This window comes from Odontomachus brunneus, unplaced genomic scaffold, assembly GCF_010583005.1.
Source record: "Odontomachus brunneus isolate Ranch 3 - 2012 unplaced genomic scaffold, Obru_v1 Obru_scaffold_021, whole genome shotgun sequence".
Lineage (NCBI taxonomy): Eukaryota > Metazoa > Arthropoda > Insecta > Hymenoptera > Formicidae > Odontomachus > Odontomachus brunneus.
The window spans coordinates 2,512-24,754 of record NW_022639471.1 but is presented as its reverse complement, the minus strand read 5'-3'; the positions used below and the strand labels follow the sequence as shown (position 1 = coordinate 24,754).

Below are 22,243 nucleotides of genomic sequence, written 5' to 3'. Positions count from 1 at the left end.
GATCGCCTACGATCTACCAGAGTCCGCCGTATCATCAGAACAACGGCGAGCTGCCGTTGTCGCCTAACTATTCGCGCGAGAGATCCTCGCCGGGGTACCCGACGAGTCCCTACTACGTGCCCAGAAGCCCCCAGAGCGCCCAGTTTTACCCCACCAGCCCGGAACCGTCAGCCAAGCAGCCGGTCAAGAGGGAGAAGAGTCTCGACCTCCTGGCCATCCTTCAGGAATCCAGGTAGATCCTCTTCGGTCGTGACTTGTTTCGCGAATTGCGCATTTGCATTGCTTTACCGTTACGAGATGAACGTCATTCTATTATATACATATTTTTTATAACTATGAAATATAAATTATATAATTTTTTACATATATTATACGTTTCTCTAATACTAGTATTACGTACACATTGAGGAAGAAACACTCATCAGATGTAAAGTTTATTTCTGTGAAATAAACTTTTATCTCGTACAAATAAATTTTCAAGTATTTTTTTCTCAGTGCACGTAATGTGATGAAGATATGAGATATATGAGATCTGTCGTCAGAGAAAAAATGTTCAATCTCCCTGAAATTAGTCACTCCTGCAAACACGTTTTTTATTGTTCCAGCAAAAGAAGTAGTATAATAGGTGTGTAAGATTATTACTGCTAATCTAGTAATCGCACTTACTGCAAAAATGGCTTTTCTGATCTATTATTATTACACTGTGTAATTGTAGCGGTGAGCATCAAGTACTCTTAGCACAGGGAATTCACAGTATTCAATTCAATACTTTTAGACTATTTCTTACATAAAATCCTGATGTTTTTTTTGCATTGACGTCGTCAGTAACTCGAGTGTTAGGTAAACGCAAATTGTACGATCACGTTTACCATTTAGTATCGTAATGATTTTCGATTCTGACTCATTTCTCGGATTCTCACACATCGCGTCTCCTTGTTCCATCGCAATCTCCTAACTGGTCACGCACTTTTACTTTGTTTCAGACTCTTAGCTGAGAGCCTGGGCTACCGTGAGGACTCGACCGACTGCACGGTACCCTGCACTCCGCCGCGGAGCGAAGAAGACATCTACAACAGCCTGGACGCGGACTTCTTGCCGAAGAAAGAGGAAATCGGTGTGCAGAGTCATCCGTTGCTCAAGGAGATTCTCTTCAAGGAGGAACCGCGATCGGTTTCCAACAGCAGCGACTCGTCCCCGTGTCTGTCCTCCTCGTCGTCGCCCGGTCCGAGCGAGTACGAGGGCAGCTCGGCGCTGCGCGAGCTTCTCTTCAAGGGTGTGCGCAAGGAAACAGCGGACGCGATCCCCAAGATAAGCCAACCGAAGGTGGAACGCTCACAAGAGGAACTGGCGAATCCTCTGCGAAAGGAAGAGGAGCTCTTCAAGGACGGTCAGAAGAGCGATCATCAGCTGCTGCGCGAAGTGTTGCGCGACACCAGCTTCCAGAGGAAGTACAACCTGAGACCGGTGGATCTCGGCGGTGTCGGCACCGGCTACGTTGAGGACATGGAGGCCGGCGAGTGCGTCGGCGACCTCGCCCGGGAGCAGCTCGAGCCGGTTCTCAGCCTGGCAATTCAGCAGCTGCAGAAGGATTTCGACAACACCTGTGTGGCGCTCGGCATTCATCCAGGTGGGTGTCGACTCTTCTCTTTCTGTCGCTCTCGCGACTTAGCCAAGCCGCGAAAGTTCGATCGGCGATCTTCCCAAGTCGGTCGCTGCTCTACTCCCCCCTCCACGTTGCTTTTATTACGTTTCTATGCGCGCAATGTATAATCACACACATCGCACACGTAGCCGGGCCCGATCTATCGCAGGCACTTTCTCGCCGGCGCGTAATGTGCGCGCACCGTGACTCGCCGCGACCTTCCGCGTTTATCCTTAGAAGCGCGCCATTCTTCATTATCGTCGCCGTGACAGTGGTTGGCAATCACGCGTACGCGATAATTATTATCATTATCAGGCGCGTAGCCCATCGCCTAGCTCGCGATTTCTATATTTTATCGTCGGATCTTCCTACTGCGGAACGCCTCGACAATGTAACTCGACATGTAACAATTACTTAGCGATGATTACTGATTCTGTCGCGTGTTATCGCGCATTGGAGATCGCGGCATTTATTATACACGTCTCCGTGTAAAACATACATCGTGAAATCAAAGCGTACTTCGTGATTTTATTCGAAGGATCACAAATAGAGCGTCTCTCTCTCTCTCTCTTTCCCCCTCGTGTTCGAGGGGACGTTTCGTGTAGAGTGCGTAGTCTTCGTAATTCTTCTGGTGTGGTGAACTTCATTAATTCCTTACTTTCATTCATCCGTGGACTATCTCCTCGTAATTAGATACCGTAGAAAGTCGTCGATACTACTCCGACATAGTGCGGATTAAGATCGCGCGATCAGAAATGCCGACGCGTACCTCGATTTTCTCGGCTAAGTGTTGGCCGAGAGTCGCCTCGTTCTCTCCTAGTTAGACCTTCTCGTTACCTTGCCGCAGGCGCAGTTTCGACGTCTTCGTCGTCGTCGACGTTCTCTTCGTCGTCGTCGTCGTCGTCGTCGTCTTCGCCGTCGCTGTTGATGTATACGTGACGACTGCCTCCTGTCCGTTAAGTCCGAACCATGATGTCACGCTTGAAATAAGTTACGAAGTCGTGTTGGCGTGCTTTCACGCGCAGTTACGAAATTACGGCGCTTCACGCCGTCACGAGGATCCCACACGTCATCGACGCAATTGCGTTTTACGTATTTCTCCTTGATAGGTCTCTCGCTAACCTCTTAAAGTGAATCAGTGAAAATGTCGAATTGAGAGGAGTATTTCACCGATAATCAGTGAATATTCACTGATTTTCAGTGAAACACTCCCACTTTATTGCTTTCTCACTCTTATTGATATCTCACTGATTTTGACCAATGAAAGTAAGGTTTGCCTTGCAAAATCTGTATGTACACTACAAATCCATTATACGTCAAATCCAACTTTCTGCGTTTGTGATGATGGAATTACCGACTTCCATGCGATTTGGTAATGATACTATCTGTGTTTGCAAACTGTATCAGTAATAGGAACAGCCGCTACTACCAACTAATTCTCTCAACGAGATTGATTGCGATGCTATACTGTTAACTGAACCACACTAGTTAGAAATATGTATAGCATGGTCGAGTTTTTTAATTCATCGATGGATCCATCGGTGAATTAAAAAACTCGCACCATTGTAGTGAAGAATACACTGATTGTACTATAGAGAGTACATCTGTCGAGACGTGGCTAATTTCGTTCTGCCCGGGCACGGGAAATTTCGCTGTTTTAGTTGGGTCCGCTCATTAATAGTCATTGCTTGAACTTTATTTCAAATGTAGCGTACTCAGATTTCTATTTAAAGTTTGACATATGTTTTTTAATCGAATCATTGCAAATATAATATCACATACATATATCATATGATTTAACTAAAAAATTCAAATCTAATCCCAAATTCAGAGCTGAGTGTATCTCACTTGAGACGATTTTCAATTAATAATTATTAATACGAGTGTTAGAGCGTACTAGTACTCATACTAGCTTGAATACTTTCAATTAACTAGTCTTACAATGTAATACACACCTATATCGAGCGACATTGAAGACGATCGTATACTTCATGTGTTTTTAAGTGCGCGTAAAATGCGAAGAGCACGATTGCACACTGCGTAATTATACGCTTTCAATAAGTCGGCCGGTTGACGTGTCGCCATTTGGATGGAGCGTATTTCTCATTGTTCCGCGGCAACAATTGTATCGTTATAATAACATGGAATAATCTCGCCGCGTTCACCACCGCTATCGCGCGGCTACGCGTTTTTCCCGAGACGACCGCGGAGAATAACGTCGGATCGCCGGCTTTTAATTGCAGAACCGAGACGCTGGAGCGCGGCGGATGTTGCGGCCTGGGTGCAGTGGGCCAGGCGGCAATTGCAGTTGCCCTCCGTGCCGCTGGAGAGCTTCAACGTGGACGGCGCGACGCTGGCCTCCCTCTCCGAGGAGGAATTCTGCCAGAGAGCCCCTCAGGTGAGCGCAAATGCACTTTCATCCGCTTTACTTTAAGCATGCAACGGAGCACAAAGAGTCTCGGCACATTTCCTGCAAAATTGTCTCGTATTATTTCCCATATCAATTTTACAGTAATTCTTTGTTTCTTATTTTACTTACTGCTCCTTATTCTATCCTTTATACTTTATCGCCCCTTATTGTCACTTATTTTATTCTTTTTATTCCTATTTATTTACTCCTTTTATTTTTTTACTTATATTTATACCTATTTATTTATGTTTATATTCTATTTTATTCTTCATTTTCCTTTTATTTCGCTCAACATTGATTTTCTCCGACACCTTACGCGGCCGTATTGCGTAACTTGCAATTTTGGTGCATATCGTTGACTCAGTATCTAATAAACGATTTCATGGAAAATTCGACAATTCGATCAGCTGATGCTTTTCAAATTACTTTTCTTTCACACTAGTGTGGAAAAACTTGATGACAATGAAAGAAGCTATCAAGTCAATTCGTACCGTGTAGATGTTCGTTTCTTTATACAAACTGTAGTCGTATCGAAGTGCTCCGGCATTGATAGCGAGCAGAAGATCTCGTAAAACTGCCGCTCTTATCAGTCTCGTCAATGTCGTTGCGTTTTTTCGCAAAGCTTATCTGACGTTCGCGAAGATTTACAGCGTATCTCGCATTTGTCACGGTTACGCGCTTGTGAAAGTTTTACGTTTCGCTCGCAACTTCTGCGTCTCGACAAGGTACGTGCGTCGACATTTCTTTCGCGGATGGTCGCGTATCGAGAGAAACGCGGGGGGACCTCGCGCACGGAAACGAGTAACGAAAACGATCGACGACTCGAGTCGGACTTGTGAAATGCCCACGTCCGAGGTCCGGTGAAAGTGAGTTTCCTGGTAATCGACGTGCGTTTGCGTTCCTTCCGCGTAATCCATACCTGAGGGGCAAACGTGTAGGAGCGCAAGGGTTTCGACACTTAACGGGTTCGGGATTCCCGCGACAATCATCTGGCGTGCGAGAGAATCACACGCGTTTGCGTCAGCCACGTTAAAAACTGAGAAAAAGAAGTTTGGCATTTGCGACTATACAATCACATGGAGAAATAATTACTACAGAGAAATTTTTTTATTATACATTCTATTATAATATTTATTATATATTCTGTTATAATATTTTTTATTATATATTCTATTGTAATATTTATTATATATTCTATTGTAATATTTATTATATATTCTATTGTAATATTTATTATATATTCTATTATATAACATTAGTGATAATAACTATTACGTGTGCATGTTACTATCATTTTCGTGTTGGAACAGCCAAAAAATATGGTTAGGGCCAAAAATAACTAATTTTAGTTAGATTAACTATTTTTTCTCTCTCAGTGACGAGGCCATTCCTCCTAGGAATGAATTGACGTTGTCGTAGATTGCCGATCTCTCTTTCTCTTTTTTTCTTTTTATTAGCGGATTCTTTGACGAAGTTGAGATCCATTCGCTAGTAATCCGATATCGAGAAGACGCGCATTGTAGAGATAAATATAAAAGCTATCACGGGAATACGTGGTGTTGTTACGTGACGAGAAACGTGTCGGTAGAAGAAAACACGAGGCAACAGGTATTTTTCTCCGCTGCGTTTTCCGACATGCGCACGTGCGTGTACAAGCTATATTGTCGCTTATTAAGTAACAAGTTTTATTTCCGTCGGCGCGGAGCGTGTGAAAAACCGGTTGTGCCGATGTTGATTACACTACTAAGCGTGGTCAGCCCTAAACTTGAGAGAGCCCAAGCGGCGAAGCCGAGCAAGTGAACTTGACATTATCATCGCGCGAAGCGAGTAATAATTTCAACAAATAATGCATCGTAGCGTCATGACGATGGGAAAAGAAGCCCGTGGAGAGGAAGAAGAAACGCGACAGCAGTATTTAAGTCGTGACCAGGTAGATCTCGAGGCGTCGTCGTGCATCGATTGATGTGCATCTCGTTGCTCGAAACTGCAGGCGTCCAGTCTAACGGAAATTAATAGCGAGCGAAGTGATTAGTAGTTGCTGCCGTTGCATGGCGAGCAGCGGGGAAGTAGTCATGCATAATGGATTCCGCTTTACGTCTAGTAATTGGATAATCGCGCCTATACGAAGTACCGCGGTAGTCCTCGTAGCATGGAATCATGGTCAGGCTTATGGTCACGTTCTATCTGCGATCTCGCGCGAGTCCTTCCCTCGTTCGTTCGAGTCTCGTTGACGCGACGCGCGCTCAAATTTCCATCCGCGGACTTCATTCACTGGCTGGCCATAAGCATACCGGATTATCTGCCAAGATTCCTCCGGCCCAACTGCGCAATCTGTAAAGTGTAATCTGATCAGACGAATTTTGAGGATCTTCAATCTCGCATTTCATTCCATTAGAAGCCCGCCTATCGATCGCCTGACTCTTTGAGTTTCTTTCTTTCGTTAAACATTAGATTGGTGTGAGAGATCTGCTGTTTTTCTCTTAAATTCTTCTAAGAAGTTTGAGTATTAGAAGGAAAATAAGAAATCCTCGTCAGAATGTGTGAATAAATAGCGAGTCGATGTTCATTTTGTTCGTAATAAGCATTAATTTTTTGAAATTGAACAATTTCGTTTCTTATTTGATTCGACAAACACGGCAAACTTCTTGCACCAACTTAATACAATATTGCACTCTGAGAAAAAATAAAAAAAAATTTATTTTTATTGAGTAATATTTCCTTAAATTTAAATTCTACACATTAAATAAAATAAACAATTGCTTTTATGAAAAACCAAAGTTTTGAGAAAATGTATATTTTCTTATTTGAGAAATATATAAGTAAATATGTTATTATAGTATGTATCCCGAATAAATATTTTTTACTTCTTACATATTTTTTCTCTTAGTGTGCGAGTAAGATTCAGTGATGAGAAAAATCGCAGCACTTTTACGTGGATGAACTTTAAAATGCGTTCGACGCCTAATAGAAAAATTATCCTTTGAGAATCGCTAAAAATAAACACCTACTCGAATAGATGCGTCGCATTGAAAAAGAAGCGTTACAATCTTTCTTCCTCTTAACTATACTTTGTGCCGGAGTATATCTTGAGGAATAACTTTTGAATTATCGCGTAATTTCTGTAAATGAACGAAAGAATCGAAGAGAATAGAAGAGTGAGAAATCAGGCTGCATCTCTGGGGTGACTCCGAACTCTGACGCGGCTCGTAAAAACTCGAACGAGTCACGCCGCGTTCGCTCATCGAATTCCCCCGGGGTGGGAGGGAGGGAGGGAGAGAAAATAATTACAGCATTCCTTGCGGTTTGGCATAACGTTTTAATGGCGGTGATTATCGATATACGAGAATCTGTTTCCCGGAATGACGCGACGCAGCAGCGCCGAGTGTAATTGCGGCGCAGCTGAATGGAGCACAAGCGGAATGCTTCGACATTGCACAGTTATGTCGACGGATCGAGAGTAATGTTTCACGCGAGCTTCGTATCATCTCGACTTCTATACTATTGAATTCTATTATACATTATTGCATGCGAAAAAGAAATACCGATACATATGTATCACGATGTTACAGAGATAAGAAGGCGCACAAAGAGATGAGTGACAGCAATAAGTGCTGCCATTAAGTCAGACCTGTGTCACACAAAGCAACGTAGTATAATAGTATATACGCATGGAGGAAATATTGTAGTAAGAATTGCGCGCGTTAAAATTACCTTATTTCTTTTTACAGCGTTTCTTTGACCATACTAAAATCGTATAAAAATTAGTATAATAAATTTGATATGGTATGGTTTTTCGTATACAATACAAAAAATATTCAAGCGATTACAACAATCTTGTAGCCACAAGTCAAACATGCATAATATTTTTTAAGAGATATATAATATTTTCGATTATAATTCTGTACGGTGCAAGATCGCAAAAATTTTGTTGCACTTTTTGTTACAATACTCTTCCCCTGTATAGTGTAAAAAGAGTGTGACAGTACATTAAAAATATAAAACAACAAATGCAAATACAATTTGCGTCAATTCTCGCAACGCGAGTTGTGTGTTAAGACCATTGATTTCGGGGTAAGTAAACGAACAATTAATTATAAGTAAATAAATAATCAATAAATAATGCAATTCTAACTTTAAGAGTCCAGAAACGGAGATGTTTTTTTTTCACGCAAGGAGGAAGCGTTTCGCGTCTCTCACGTGGTCGTATTTGTGCGTTGTGAGGGTGAACGGCGGTGCTCGCCGCGACATCGCGTGCGTGCATGCATGCATGCACGTCGCGCTCATACGCTCGCGATCTCGCGATCAGAAGGATCGACTTTGCGTCGTACCTGGCGTGTATGGGCGCGCGCGCGCGCGCGCCATTGGCTCGGCAGGAACGATCGAGAAGTGGGTCAACCGCTCGAATGTCTTGCCTGCGTTGCGTCTCAACGGAGAGCCGCTTTCTCTTCTCTCGGCGCACAACACGACTCTTCCGTTGGAATTCTAACGCTCTGTGCCTCGCTCCTTCCCCCTTTTCTCCCCCCCCGGTCTCACTGTCGGTCATCTATTCTCCCTCTTTCCCTCTCTCTCTCTTTCTCGCGCGCGCGCGCGCTTTTTCCCCGCGCGCTCGCCTTTCATTTTTAATCGCGATCTCTCGCAGGAAATTGAGCGACTCGATGTCCAACTATACTCCAGGTACAGAATGCACAATGGATCATGCACTTTGGTTCCCGCGGCGAGCTGTTCGCCCTTTTCAAACAGAACACTGACATGTGACGATTACGCGTCGTTATGATATAAATATATATAGATTTATGTGTGTGTGTGTGTGTGTATGTGTACAAAGAGATAGAAAGAGAAAGAACAACAGCCGCGGCTATGGAAATCGTTATGAGATCGGTACTAACGTAAGAACCACGCTGTGTTTGTGTTGCAGTGCGGAAGCATGTTGCACGCGCAACTGGAGATCTGGAAAGCCGCAGTTGAGGAGTCGCCGCGGAACACATTGGCCGCTTCTTGGAGCCCAGCCGGGGTGGTCCAGCCACCGAACAGCGCCGTGACCCCGCCGACTGTCAGCAACACATCAACCGCCAGCGTCAAGGGGTCTCCTTGCACCATCGATTTCTCAGACGGTACGCTATTAATATCTCCGACAAATTATTCAAATATTTCTTTGGCGATTATACTTTCACATTCGTCATTGTGCAAAATAGAGAAACCTTCCCAAGCTCAGGCAACAATCGGTACAATTCAAAGATTAATATCTAAGTATAAGGTCAGTAAAAAAGTTCGGTTTCGACTTTCGAGTCTAATTTAATCTTGTCGGGAACAAATTACTCATCAATCAAGCAATCACTATCATTGTCTACATAATATCTCGTCAACGTTCTGACAATATTTATATCCTTTTATCGTAGCAGATGGTCAGTTGATTTACTGTCGAAGAAGACGGAAAATCGAACCGAGTCTTTTGGTTGACTCTATATTTTCGTGTCAACATTGAGTATTGAAACATAAAAATCAAACTTTCAATTCCAACTTTTTTCTCGAGAACAAAACGAGATATTCACTTGTTCACCTTCTCATTCTGCATCCAATTGTTCTTCGCTTAGCAGACGAAGATGAGGAATGCGCTTCCGGCCAAAGCGGCAACAGCAACGGTGCCAGTGGCGGCGGAGGCGGCAAGATGCGCAACGGCGGCAGTTACATTCATCTGTGGCAGTTCCTGAAGGAGTTGCTGCAGAGCCCGGGCGTACACGGCTCCTGCATACGCTGGTTGGACCGCGGCAAGGGCGTCTTCAAGATCGAGGACTCGGTGCGCGTGGCACGGCTCTGGGGCAAGCGGAAGAATCGGCCTGCCATGAACTACGACAAACTCAGCCGCAGCATTCGTCAGTACTACAAGAAGGGCATCATGAAGAAAACGGAACGCAGCCAGAGACTGGTCTACCAGTTCTGTCATCCTTACTGCCTGTAAGGAGCCTCCGTCTTTCTTTCTCTCTCTTTTCTCTCCTTCTTTCTTTCTCTCTCTTTTCTCTCCTTCTTTCTTTCTCTCTCTTCTCCTTCCTTTCTGGAAAAGTTTCTCTTCGTCTCTCACTTTCTTTCTTCCCAAGTGCAATATTCGCGCGTGTACGCGCTCGTGTGCGTCCGCGGTTCGGAGCGGAGTGAAGATCCCAGCACGGATATTGAAAGGTAAAAACGACGATGATCCGCCATGCTCGATATTATCCCGCGATGATAACGCCGAGCCACGGCCGGGTCCGCTTAGTACGCCCGTTTTGGGCGATCATTTTCACCTCCTTGTCTCTTGATCCTTATCTTCTTCTTTTTTCTCTCTCCCTTTCTCACTCTCGTTGTCTCTCACTTCTGCTCCTCCCTCCCTTCAGTGTCTTGGAGTCCTTTTCGGCGATGCAAGATGAACGCGCGACACCCTTCCTCACCACTTCGGTAAGTAGACGCGGTCAGCAGACTCGCGGGTCGTCGCTTCATCGCGGACGCGAAGTGAGGACGCGAGTAGGTGGAGATTCGCCAGAGAAAAGGGAAGAAATGACTCTTTCCTCTCTATTCTCACGATTGCTTGCCGGCATCAGTCGTCGGGATCCTCGAGCTGCGTCGCGTCGCGACGCGCGACACATCGACCGGGTGTACTTGAGCGCGCGGAACCATTCGCTGCTGCTTGGTACGTACCGGTGCCGTCTCGTTGCCGTCTCTTTCTCGACGGGAGGCGCGGAGCGTGCTCGGAGAAACCGTCTATTTTTTATACGAGACCCTTTTACACATCGCGCGCGCGCGCGCGCGACAGAAGAAAGCAAACCGTCCTCCTCCCGTTGCTCACGCGAATTGTTCGCATCGAACACGCGAGGTCGCGAAGAAGGTACAATCATGTCGAATTAGTGCCGTGTCAATTGCGCCGTGTTGCGATTGTCGCGCGCGAAGCAGAGATATGGCTCGTGTCGCGGCGAGGAAGAATAATGCTCGCCTGTTCAGATCGAGTCCCGGAGATGATTGCAGACCAACGTTCTCCGAGCGGCCGCGTCTTCGCGGTTTCGTAACTTTCGATGAGGCTCCCGCGCGCCGAACACACGGAGAAGCTCGCGAAGACATTCTTGCCGGCGCGCACGGAGGTGTTTGTTAAGCTGTCGAGTGTGCCTTATAGAACAGCCGTGGGCATCGCGATGAAGGACGCAATCGCGGCGCGTTAAGGCCGCGCGAAGCGGCCCCCGGATGCGACGCGCGCCGTCGAATCTCGCTCGTCCCCGCGAAGCCGATCGGAGCCCCGAAGAGCTCGAGATCGCCGTCGCGATCTTGAGGCCTCTCGCAATGTCGGGAAGATCAGCACACGGCGATCGTGTTGTAATGCTCGAGGCGTCACGGACGCGCGACTGGTGCTGGTGATTTTGGTCCCATATATCTATGATATATTAAACGCTGTATGTTCCATGAACGATTAGGCTTTAAGGTTGACTTTAGCTACGTAAGCTGTATCAAGGGGCTCACGTGAGCCCCACGTTAGGTTAAGTTTTACTACAAAGAGATTCCCTCGCCTTTTCATACACGGAGGAAATATAACGTGATAAAAATCACGTTAACAAAATTCCACTTCTTTTTACGATGTTCTTTTGTAAAGCTACGCTGTACAGAAATCGTAAATTACTACAAAAATAGCAAGTTTGATGTACAATTCTACTCAGATGTAAGAAAACATTCAAGTAATTGCAAGAATTTACGGTAAAACATCAAACGTGCATAATATTTTTAAACAGTCACATAGTAATTTCGGTCATAATTCTGTATGGTTCAAGGTGACAACAATTTTGTTGTCTTTTTACCGTAACATTTTCTCCGTGCACGTTTTCCGCTTTAGAAAGAAGCGTGACCACCGACGCGTCGGTCGCGTCGATCTTTCTCGCATTCTTTCTCGTATGATTTTGAGCTTTTTCTTCCCTGCGCGTTATCATATAATTCTTTCGTACCGTTACAGTTTCTCTCTCGTTCGATAAATTTCGTTTCAAGTTGATGAGAAAACTCAGAGCTGAGTTTCTCGATCTTCTTCTTCGCTTGTCGTTATGACTTCTTCTTTCTCCATCTTTTGGTGCTTCGCGATATTTCTCTCTCTCCGTGTTGAATTTCCCGTCGCTGCTTTTTGAATATTTTAGTAATCTCGTTATCGCGTCTCTCCGCGTATCTCATTACAACGAATACATGTACCAATTAACACCGCGCGATGAGTTCGACGTAGTTTAACGTTAAGGACTCGTGTACTAACGTGTTCACGTTCGCTCACCGATCGGTTGTACATATAGATATGCGCATTTGCGGCATGATCATTTTATACATAGATGCGTGTATGTGTATTTTCGTTATATTTATTTGAGTCTAACTTAGTTGTGACGCGGCGTGAGAGCGCGATCTCGCCGTCTCGACACCTCGGCAACTATCTGGCGCGATATCTGTGAGATTTGAAACGAAGGAGGATACTAAAGGCTCGGACGGTGAAGGCCAGATTTCGCTCGCTCGTGTAAGATTCAACGTTTGGCCGCGCGTCACAGAAACGGCTCAGCCATTTTCGGCCGCGCGCGTGTCAGTGCAATTCGTTGAGCGCACGATGCACTCGAAATCCCCGCGCGGAACTCAAAGCCAAAGAACGTGGCGACGAGCGAGCGAGCGAGCGAGCCAGCCGCCGCCAGATAGTTTCGTCGAGGAAATAGATTCACTCGCGTAATTAGATCGTAAAGCGCGCTTCTACGGCCGCTGCATTTCTACGACACGTGCATTATTTTTTATGCGGCCTGGCGTGGAACGCTCGTCAAATTGGAAGTAGACCGAGGCGCGGGATCTCGGTAAATTCTCTCTCCTTCCTTCCTTTTTCCTTGCCACGTAAAGCGGATGCCAAGTTTCGCAAAAGTGATAGCAATCGACGTGCAGCAACAATTTGCACCGATTCGTCTAGTAAAACACTCTACCTCGAGTTTCACAGTTTCCACACGGAGAAAAAAGATGATCAGTTCGTGTAACTGAATGGGGAGCGAATGAAAAACTCGCAGACGGGAAATGATGTTTCTGTTGCCGTGACCGAGAACATTCGTCTGAACATTCAATTCCGTTAAAACTCGACTGAGAGCAATTGGCCGAGTGGAAACTCCTGCAGGAATCTTTCTGCTCTTATAGTCGAGTTTTCATCTAGTTCCTAAGTAATAAATAAATTAGCTACACTGACGGAGTTTTTCCCATGTAATACTTGGTACTTGGTAATCGTTAATTGGTAATTCGTTATGTTAAAAAAAGATATCTATGTATCTATATATTTGATTTATCTACTCTTATTTCATTTTTTACCGTTCAATGATGACAATAATATCAGCTATCAAGATGTTGTCGCGCCTTTTGGTCTCCCAACTCAACTAACTTTTGCATTACTCATCCTTTGTACATAATTTGTGCGTGCGAAGCAACCAATGGAATATTACACTGAAAAAAATACTTAAACATTTATTTGTGGAATATAAAATTTATTTTCACAGAAATAAACTTTATTCCGCAGAAATAAACTTTATTCCTCAGAAATAAACTTTATTTCACAGAGATAAACTTAAATCCAAATAAATTTTCAACTATTTCTTCTCATTGTGTGTTGTCATAATTATTTATTTAATTTGATCAAATTTTTCAATTTTGATTAAATTATATTAATATTATTACATTTATATTTCGCTTGGTATAACCACAATTGTGAATATGCACAATTTGTCTTCTCACGAAGCCACGGTTAACTCGCAGTGGAAAAAAATCTGCACACCAAGGGAATAACAATCCGCAATCTGTTTCACGCCAGGCTCCACCGCGTTCTGTAAGTTTAACGGTTCTTCAATTTTTCGCGATAAAGAGTTGGCGCAGCCCGGGGAGGTGGGATGTGGTTGATCGCAGCCAGTCGGTGGCTGCAATCAAACGAGGGAAAAGAAGACGAAGAGCGCGGCTCGTCGACGCGGACGAAACGTCGACAAGCACGAATTAATTTCGCCGAGTAAGCGGGGAGTGGTAATAGCAATCGGAAAAAAAGAGAAACCACGCGGATACCGAGTAGACAATAGCTCGCGACTGCGGTCGCGCTGCGCACAATGTCGAGGAAGCGGCCGATTGTTATTGATTACACGTTATTAATTGTTAAGAGGTCGCGGAAAATTATGCCATAGTTGTGCAAAAATGGATCCAGCCCACATAAAGTGCGTTTCGAGAGAAGCGAAGATGAAAGTCTGATACACGATTTCGACAGTACAGATGTAGCATCGTTCGAGGAGCCAAACATGGTCAGTTGTCTTCTCTATAAGGGTATTCATTGACCCTTAAAAAATAAGTAGAAAGTGGTGCGAGTAGGAAGTAAAAGCTGGTTTTTAACTAATTTTGCACCCACAGAGATTTTTTGTTGGTCTTTTTTCGTTCTACGTAGGAAGACATACGGGCCATTGGTGAGACCATTGCTGAGACAGAAATTCCTAAATCATAATTTTGTGGGTCGAGTCATTCCTGCATAACTACGGTCCATTGTGATTAACGAGACGATATTAATTGTGACGAAAGGGGGGAGATATCGCACGCGCGCGTCGAACGGACCCTCGCTCGGCCGCGGGGCTGAGAAAAATCGCGCTTCCATTTGCGCTCGGTGGTCCACGGCGATCATGCGAGCGCGACGTCGACGCGCGCGTGTGCGCGCAAAATTGTACATACTTTCGCGGGCAGACGACTGACGCGAGTCGTCATATATATACATATGTCTATATAAGGCGTTGCTGGTTTTATATGAGCAGATATATTTAATTAGGACTAAGCGTTGATTTCCTACACTCGATTAACCGGTCTTGCGTCAAAGCAAGACGCACATTGTTACGCATATATTATATATATATATATTATCTATTTATATACACTCGCGTGTTTCGACTGTTCTAATGAGATTAAGGTGGGTATGGCGTATCACGAGATAATAATCGTAGTCGAGGCTGCTCTCAGACGCGAGCGCGTCGCGTTGTGTGAAATCGCGCGGAGCACGACTGTTGAGAGAATCCGGCACGGCGCTCGAGAGGATAGATTAATTAGTCTATCTTTCTTTCTTTCTCTCTCTCTCTCTCTCTCTCCTCTTTAACACACCGTGGTGACTCAACCGTGGTACGGTTAAACCTAAGCTGCCTAAGATTAATTGGACTTAGTCGGCCGCGATCGAGACATTCGATGCGCGTGTCGCGCGCGGACTGAGACGAGCCTTGACGAGAGCAATAATGATATAATATTAATGATAATATATATGTATACACACGCGCATATACATACACATACATAGATAGATAGATAGATAGATATATATATATATATATACATATATATATATTTTCTTACGTTGACATTTCTCGCTCGCTCGACATTCGGAGCGAGTTACTAACACGGAGCAAGTGACAATAAAGAGAAAGAAAAGTTTCGTAAACGCGCGTACGCCTCAGTTTCCCAGCCGCACATCTTTACCCGATATCCTCCGAGACTTTCGCGTTAACGCCGACGCAGTTAAGCGCAACGAGACGCAATTCCACGTGCGTATCGGGACCCGCTACGTAGTAGCGAAAGCGTCGAAAGGTGAAAGTCTCCGGTCGAATTTCTAATCGTTGCTCGCGAATTTCGTCATAGCTCTATTAATAAAGTAAATTTCCTTCATTTCCTTCATTCTTAAGGTTCCTTTACGCAACAAGAGGACGAATTTTCCTTTATTCTTCAAATAGAAGCAAAAAAAATTTTTTTCAGAAAACTTATGAAGGCTAATCGAAGTTAATTTTTCGCGCACTTTTTTCCTGTGAATATTATCCCTTTATTCTTCGGTATCCTACAAAAAGAAAAAGATGCATCGAGATTTCTTTCTTCACATGAGATCAGTAAAGTACAACGACGCGAGCGCTCGAGATCAAAAGGATGTCAGATCGACGAAGATATCAATCGTCGACAAATATTTTTTCAAGATTCCTTTATTTTACAAAAGAATTAATTTTCCTTTATTTCTCTCAAAGAAGAGCAAAGGAAATTTTCTTTCTTAGAAGATTGATGGAAGATTATTTCTCGTGCGCTGTTTCTTTGAATAACATTCTTTTATTTTTTAGTATCATACCAAAAGGAAAAGGTGCATCTAGATCTTTTTTCTTCACATGGGATCGATAAGGTTCAACGACTCGGAGATCGCGAGGATCCCAGATCGATGAAGATATCAATCTTCGACGGACACGGTCTTGTTCCTTCTTTTTACTTTCTTTCTTCTCCTTTCGACGTCGAGTTTCGTTCGCGGACGAGTTCGAGTGTACAAACTCCACCCGACACAGCACTCGTCGATAGGCCGATAGGCGGGGGAGTATTTACTCTCAGCGCGAGTTTTCCTCGAGGGCGATCCGGCTGATGGTTGCGCCGGGCATTCCAATTTCAGGATCGACGTCTCCGGCGGCGCGAGGAGGAAGAAGAGGAGAATGCGGCCGGGAAGGCGAGAATCTCGCCGCCATAAAGATTCGTATCGCCCTGGAAACGTCGAGGAGGTGCACGAGGAGAGTCGGCTCTTCTCTCTCTTTCTCTTTCCCGCTCGTCTCACTCATCCTCCCCCTTCCTCCTCGCACCCTCGTGCGCGCACTCGGCGAGTGGGCGTCCCTTTTCGAGATTTACGACGATTTAATCGCGCAATTAATCTAACACCTTGTTGCAACAACACCTCGCGCCGAGCGGCGCGGCGCGGCGCGGCGGCGGCGAAATAAAAATCGCGAGCGAGGGCTCCGGGCCCAAGAGAGAAAGGGAGAGGGGCTGAGGGGGCTCTCGGGGGCCCCCCTTTCGATCTATCGCGTCGGATATCGTCGGCTCTCGCGCTCTGTCAAGAGAGAGAGAGAGAGCGAGCGCGCGCGGTTAAAGCACGGTGTTAAAGGGGAGTAACGAACGCGCGGAGGGCACCTCTGCAGGCTGGAGGTGAGTGGGTGAGAGGGCGGAGGGGAGCAAAGGGCGAGCGAAGAGAGATAGCGCGGAGGTCGCGGTTTCATAGCGTTCGCGAGGCGAACCACAAGCGCCGCGACCGCGTATCGTTAAGCGCGATAAATGAGTCCCCGGCAATTTTATCGCGGGATGCACCGGCTATTGTTTCGCGATCCGCGATGCCGCTCGCGCATAAGCGGCATAACTCAAGAGATCGCGTCTCGGACGCGAAAATCGCCGGCTAACGCTGATATCACGATTCCGCTGTTCGCGCGCGCGCGCGCGTATGGCTCAAGCGCAGTACGATTCTAAAATTATACACGCTGTTAGTGTAAGATGAAGCGAAGTGAGCGAGCTCGTAAATCGACAAACGGTCCGGGGTATCGGCTCGGAGAACGAGAGATCCTCTAAGGATCGATTTGTTTTTCCTTCAAATCAAACAAAGACAGACATATGATTTAACTGTTGACTAGTTTACCAAGAAGTTGGAAAAATCAGTCCTAAATGACGCGTAAAGAAATTTTCCTTTTCTCCGGGTGCACCTCTCAATTGCATTGCAACACAGTCAATGATGTTGCCCGCGAATAGGATTTCGCGAGTTAGATCACCTACAACTAACATGTTGAATACATACATACATTTATTTATATACATACATATATTTATATCATTATTTCATTATATACATTTATATGATTTATATCATTATATATGTTTATATGTATCAATTCGTACGATTTGTTTAAAAACATTTACAAACACCGTGACAAAACCCATACATAATGTAGAATCGCAAATCGGCAGTCTACGGTCCTTATTCTGAGTTCTCTTTTGCCGATAAAAGCGCTTCTCTAAATATGACTTGTAAGTCTTATGATTGGCTTGTAAATACATTTAGAAGCACTTTTATCGACAAAAGAGAATCTACAGAGAGAGAGAAAGAGAGGGGGGGGGAGAGAGAGAGAGAGGACCTTGCAATATACGTAAATTAATGTCGACGATCAATTTGCTGCGCAGTTTACTCCAGTCCGCTAATTCAATAAAGCGAGAACGATCGTCGTAGGCGGGCCGAAATAGTAAATTCGCCTTAAGATTCGCTCGGATGTTGTTCACGAGGATATACCAGGCGACGAGGACACCCCCGCAAACGAGCGAGCGCGCGCTCGTTCACGCTCGCTCTGTCTGTACGACCAAGGACAACAACATTCTCCGCAAAACTAATTGCCAGGTAAATATATACGAACAACGAGCTGCGGCGTGTGCGTGCGTTGCGGACGACACGCGGCGGGGGCCCCGCGGGGCCCCGTTGTCTATACGTTGGAATTTATTGCGCTTGCCCGAAGCGGCGATAGCGGGTGGGAGCAGGAGAAGGGGGAGAAGGGGGAGGAGGAAGTGCAGGAGGTTGGGGAAAGGGAGGAGAGGAGGGAAAAAAGAGAAAAAGAGCGAACTCTCGTACGAGAGCGCGTAATTTATGCTCTCATTATGCAACAACCGAGATTCGTTACGAGCGACACGCGTTGTCTCGCGGATTCGGGGATCGATCCATCGATCGATCGATCGAAGGACTCTCGACGGATGACGAAGACGTCGAGAGGTCAGGTGAGTGGTCAAGAAGGTCGAGAGTAGTCTTCCCGGTGCACACTTATTTAGCTTAGAGTGCGATCTGACCCGTTGCGATTTTTTAGCCCGTTTCCAATTTGTACGCTTAGAGAGACGCAAACAATATTTATTTGCTACTAATAACATTTACTTAAATCTGAATGATTTCGTTAGATAGAATAACTTCTTTCAAATTTGGACCGACCGAGCTCATTATCACAAATGAATATTTCTCGCAAAATTCCATAAGATAAAATTCAATCCAGTCATATAACTGACAGATACCATATTTCTGTCACTTTAAAATTTAATAATTGCCTGCCACTGATAAATTTATTCCTGGAGAAGTTGAGTCGATTTTTTTACGCGACGCAAACCATGCGGGCAGCTTTCGTAAATTCGCCGGCTGAATCCCGAGTCGCGCGACTTATCGACCAGTACGACGTTCGTGAACCTTCTCCGTAGGTCGAATGAATCTTTCTCCCTCGCAAGAGCCTCGATCACAACGCTTTCACCTGGTTCTCGCGTATTCGCCGACGGATCCCCGAGTAGAAGAATTTATCAACCGGTGCGTTGTTCGTAAATACCGAAACGCTCGTCGGATTCCTCGAAGACACGCGAATGTCCTCAGCAGCTGAAACTTATCGAGTCTTTCGTCATGAAGTGACACGCGTCGGATGGTGAAAATTTTCAATGAACCGTGCGCGCCCTCGCAAGCCCGACTGTCTCGCGCTCAAGAGGATCCCGCGGGAATCGCGAGACCGATATTTCGGCTGCGGATCGCGCGCACGCCCCTTCGAAAGCCCCTTGACCCTGGATATCGCGCCGAGGGGGTTACGGCTGGCCAACGGGGGTTCGCAGGGGGTGCACTCTCCGCCCAAGCGCGCATCTTGGCCGCGCTAGGTTGCGCATCGCGGAAACTATCGGTCACCGTAGGCCGCGCTGCGCCTGTAATCTTCGGCCGTATAACCGCTCTTCCGTCGGCGACAAAAAACCGGCAGAAAATGAAATACGGATTACAGTGGTTGGCCGCGAGCGGATAATGGCGGATAATGATGACCTCGGCGCGCCGGTGTGCCTTCGCTACCACGAAGCCCGGGCCTGGATCACATTTTCCCCGCCTTTTTCCCCTTTTCTCTCCCCATCTTACTCTCGCTCTCTCTCTCTCTCCCTCTCTCTCTCTCTCTCTCTCTCTCTCTCTCTCACTCTCTCTCTCTCTCTCCGGCCGCCCGCGCTCGGCCGCTTTTATCGCGTATCGGGATTTCCATACAAAGTTGCAACCGCGCCGATGATCGCGGCGGCCGCTGCGGCGGCGAGTGCACGCTGCGGGTCGTCGCGTTTCTCACGTGAGAATCCATCGTGCGCTCTCCTCGAGTGCGTCGACCTCTTCTCTCCTCTTCAGCGCGTCTCGGGACAAAAATTAAGGAAACAAACGCGTCGGGCGGACACGTAATTGAAGGAAACGACGGGAACGTCGATCGAAGGCGGAGCGGCGTTCGTACACATTCCGCCGCGCGTTACGTTCGCTCATTTTTTCTCGCGTTCTCGCGTGGCTAAGAAATTGAAGCATGGTTCCTAAAGAGATTGCCTTTCGATGACGAAACTTTGAATTCGTATTACCACTGATCTCGGGACGGGATCTCCGATCCGAACGAATTCTCGAGTCGCGTTCTGTTTCTTTTTTTTTTGTGATTCGTTGGAATATCAAGGTACACGCTTGACGATTTATAAGTCTCACCTGGCGAAGTGACGCTTGCACAGCGTTGTTCCAGCTGACGCGTCGATTAGATGCAGCCGCGAGTGTGCGCGCCAGGTATCGGCGTGACGGCCTCGTTGCCGTCCAACGACCGACGTCAATTCGTACACCGGCGAAATAAATCAGGCATCGATCGCGAGCGCGCGGGTGCCGGCGCGCGGACGCTCGTGCAGGTGGAATTAATGCACAGAGATTTCCGATATATCGAGCGCGCCGCGAGAATAAATCAGCCGCTATGGGGAACACGGCGAGCGAGCGAGCGAGAGGGTCCGCGCGGGGGATGGGACTCTCGGTGCAACGAATCGGCCCGCTAAATCAGCCCGCGCTTATACTGAGCTTCAGTAAGGCCTTAACATTTATTAGATTGGCTATCAATTATTTGTGCTTCACAAAACAAATATCGAGTAAGAGTTGTGATTATTCAGTTAAGCAATTCCAGCTAGGCAATTAAAATTATCTACCGACTTTGTAAATATATTAATTACCAATTATATACTTAACATATAATTTATTATAGATCTATTTTTTTTATATTATGTTGTAATGTCACATATATATCACGTATAATAATAATTTATCATTTTGACAATTTGACATGTTATATTATAATTTTAGAGAATTTTATAGTTGGCGTTGCTGTAGAATTTTGTAACCGAGATCGACATTAATTTATTATTCTTTCATTTTCATATATGCTATTTATATTTTAAGTACTAAAATATGTTGTTATTAAAAAATTTTCTATATTTCATAGTAAGATAAACTTTACTAATAATCTATTCCTACACTAGAAGCATAGTCAAATTGAAAAGAATTTATATGAAAAAAATTATTATTATTATATATATATATATATATATATATGTGTGTGTGTGTGTGTGTGTGTGTGTGTGTGTGTGTGTGTGTAAACCATTATAATATATATATTTTTTCTTTTTCTTTTCTGTTATTATATCCAGACACGATGGGAAGAGATTTTAAGCTCAATGCAAAGGTATGTAGAGCAGAGATATGAGGCTTAATTACCCACCAAAGTGCCCTAGTAGAAATCTATGCAGTTTTACTAGACACCTAATCAGTTACTGTCTAGTATTACTGCATTTCATAGTTGCATCGAAACTGCGCAAAAACTGGAAAAGAACTGAACATAGTTTTATTAAGTTTTATATCGCATATACATGTGCACGATAAAAATTATATTGTATAGAAACGATCTTAACACTATGTAAAGAATAAGTGAACGCGTAGCAAAACATAGAGCAAGGAAGAGGAAGTTGGAGGAAATCTTGAATTTAACAAAACAATACGTTATGGCAGAAGTGACAAGTAATGTTAGAGTTAAAAGTGAGCAAACGACAAATGGGCTGTATATTAATGATATAGAATTGCATTGCGACAAAAACACATTAGACTATCTTAGAAACGTACCTTAGATTTCCTGTACTATTGTGGACATAAAGGTCCGACTTTTTATTGGCAACGTAACCTAAAAATTATCTAATGAGAGAATTATACCTAAGAAATACGTTTCTTATATCGGACTATTCGGTTATATTTTGAAACTATTACAAAAAATCAGACATTCTTTATGTCTACGACTGTACTGACTTTTACTAAAAATTAAAATTGTACAATAAGCAAGCATGCACACAGTATCCATTATTACTAGCAATAAAACTGTCCATTTTATGAGCAACTTAAACTTGCTTATTAATCGACTGAATAGTTTCTTTGTTCAATTATTGCTCAGTTCTCGATCAATAAATGAGTTCAGATATTGTGCATTTTTTGTGCACAGTAACTGCAGACAAAACGTTACATCTTGATTGGGATCCCAACAGTTTTATTCGTCAGTTACTGGGCAAACGTTAATATAACT

The 22,243-nt window shown here is 44.9% G+C and overlaps 1 protein-coding gene across 5 annotated transcripts in view; it reads left to right on the top strand.

The window, feature by feature from the left end:
* Positions 1-22,025, top strand: part of LOC116842150 (DNA-binding protein D-ETS-4) — an 80,931-nt gene extending 58,906 nt beyond the window's left edge. For 2 of the 5 annotated variants that reach the window (XM_032810921.1, XM_032810922.1), the window contains exons 5-11: positions 1-232; positions 984-1,627; positions 3,886-4,040; positions 8,968-9,163; positions 9,644-10,004; positions 18,027-18,237; positions 21,324-22,025. In XM_032810921.1, the coding sequence (XP_032666812.1) occupies positions 1-232; positions 984-1,627; positions 3,886-4,040; positions 8,968-9,163; positions 9,644-10,004; positions 18,027-18,072 (1,634 nt within the window). In that variant the 3' untranslated portion in view covers positions 18,073-18,237; positions 21,324-22,025. Of the gene's footprint in view, positions 233-983; positions 1,628-3,885; positions 4,041-8,967; positions 9,164-9,643; positions 15,505-18,026; positions 18,238-21,323 lie in introns of those variants that run through there. The other 3 variants (XM_032810923.1, XM_032810925.1, XM_032810924.1) reach the window with 3 other exon arrangements.
* The last annotated feature ends 218 nt before the right edge of the window (positions 22,026-22,243 follow it).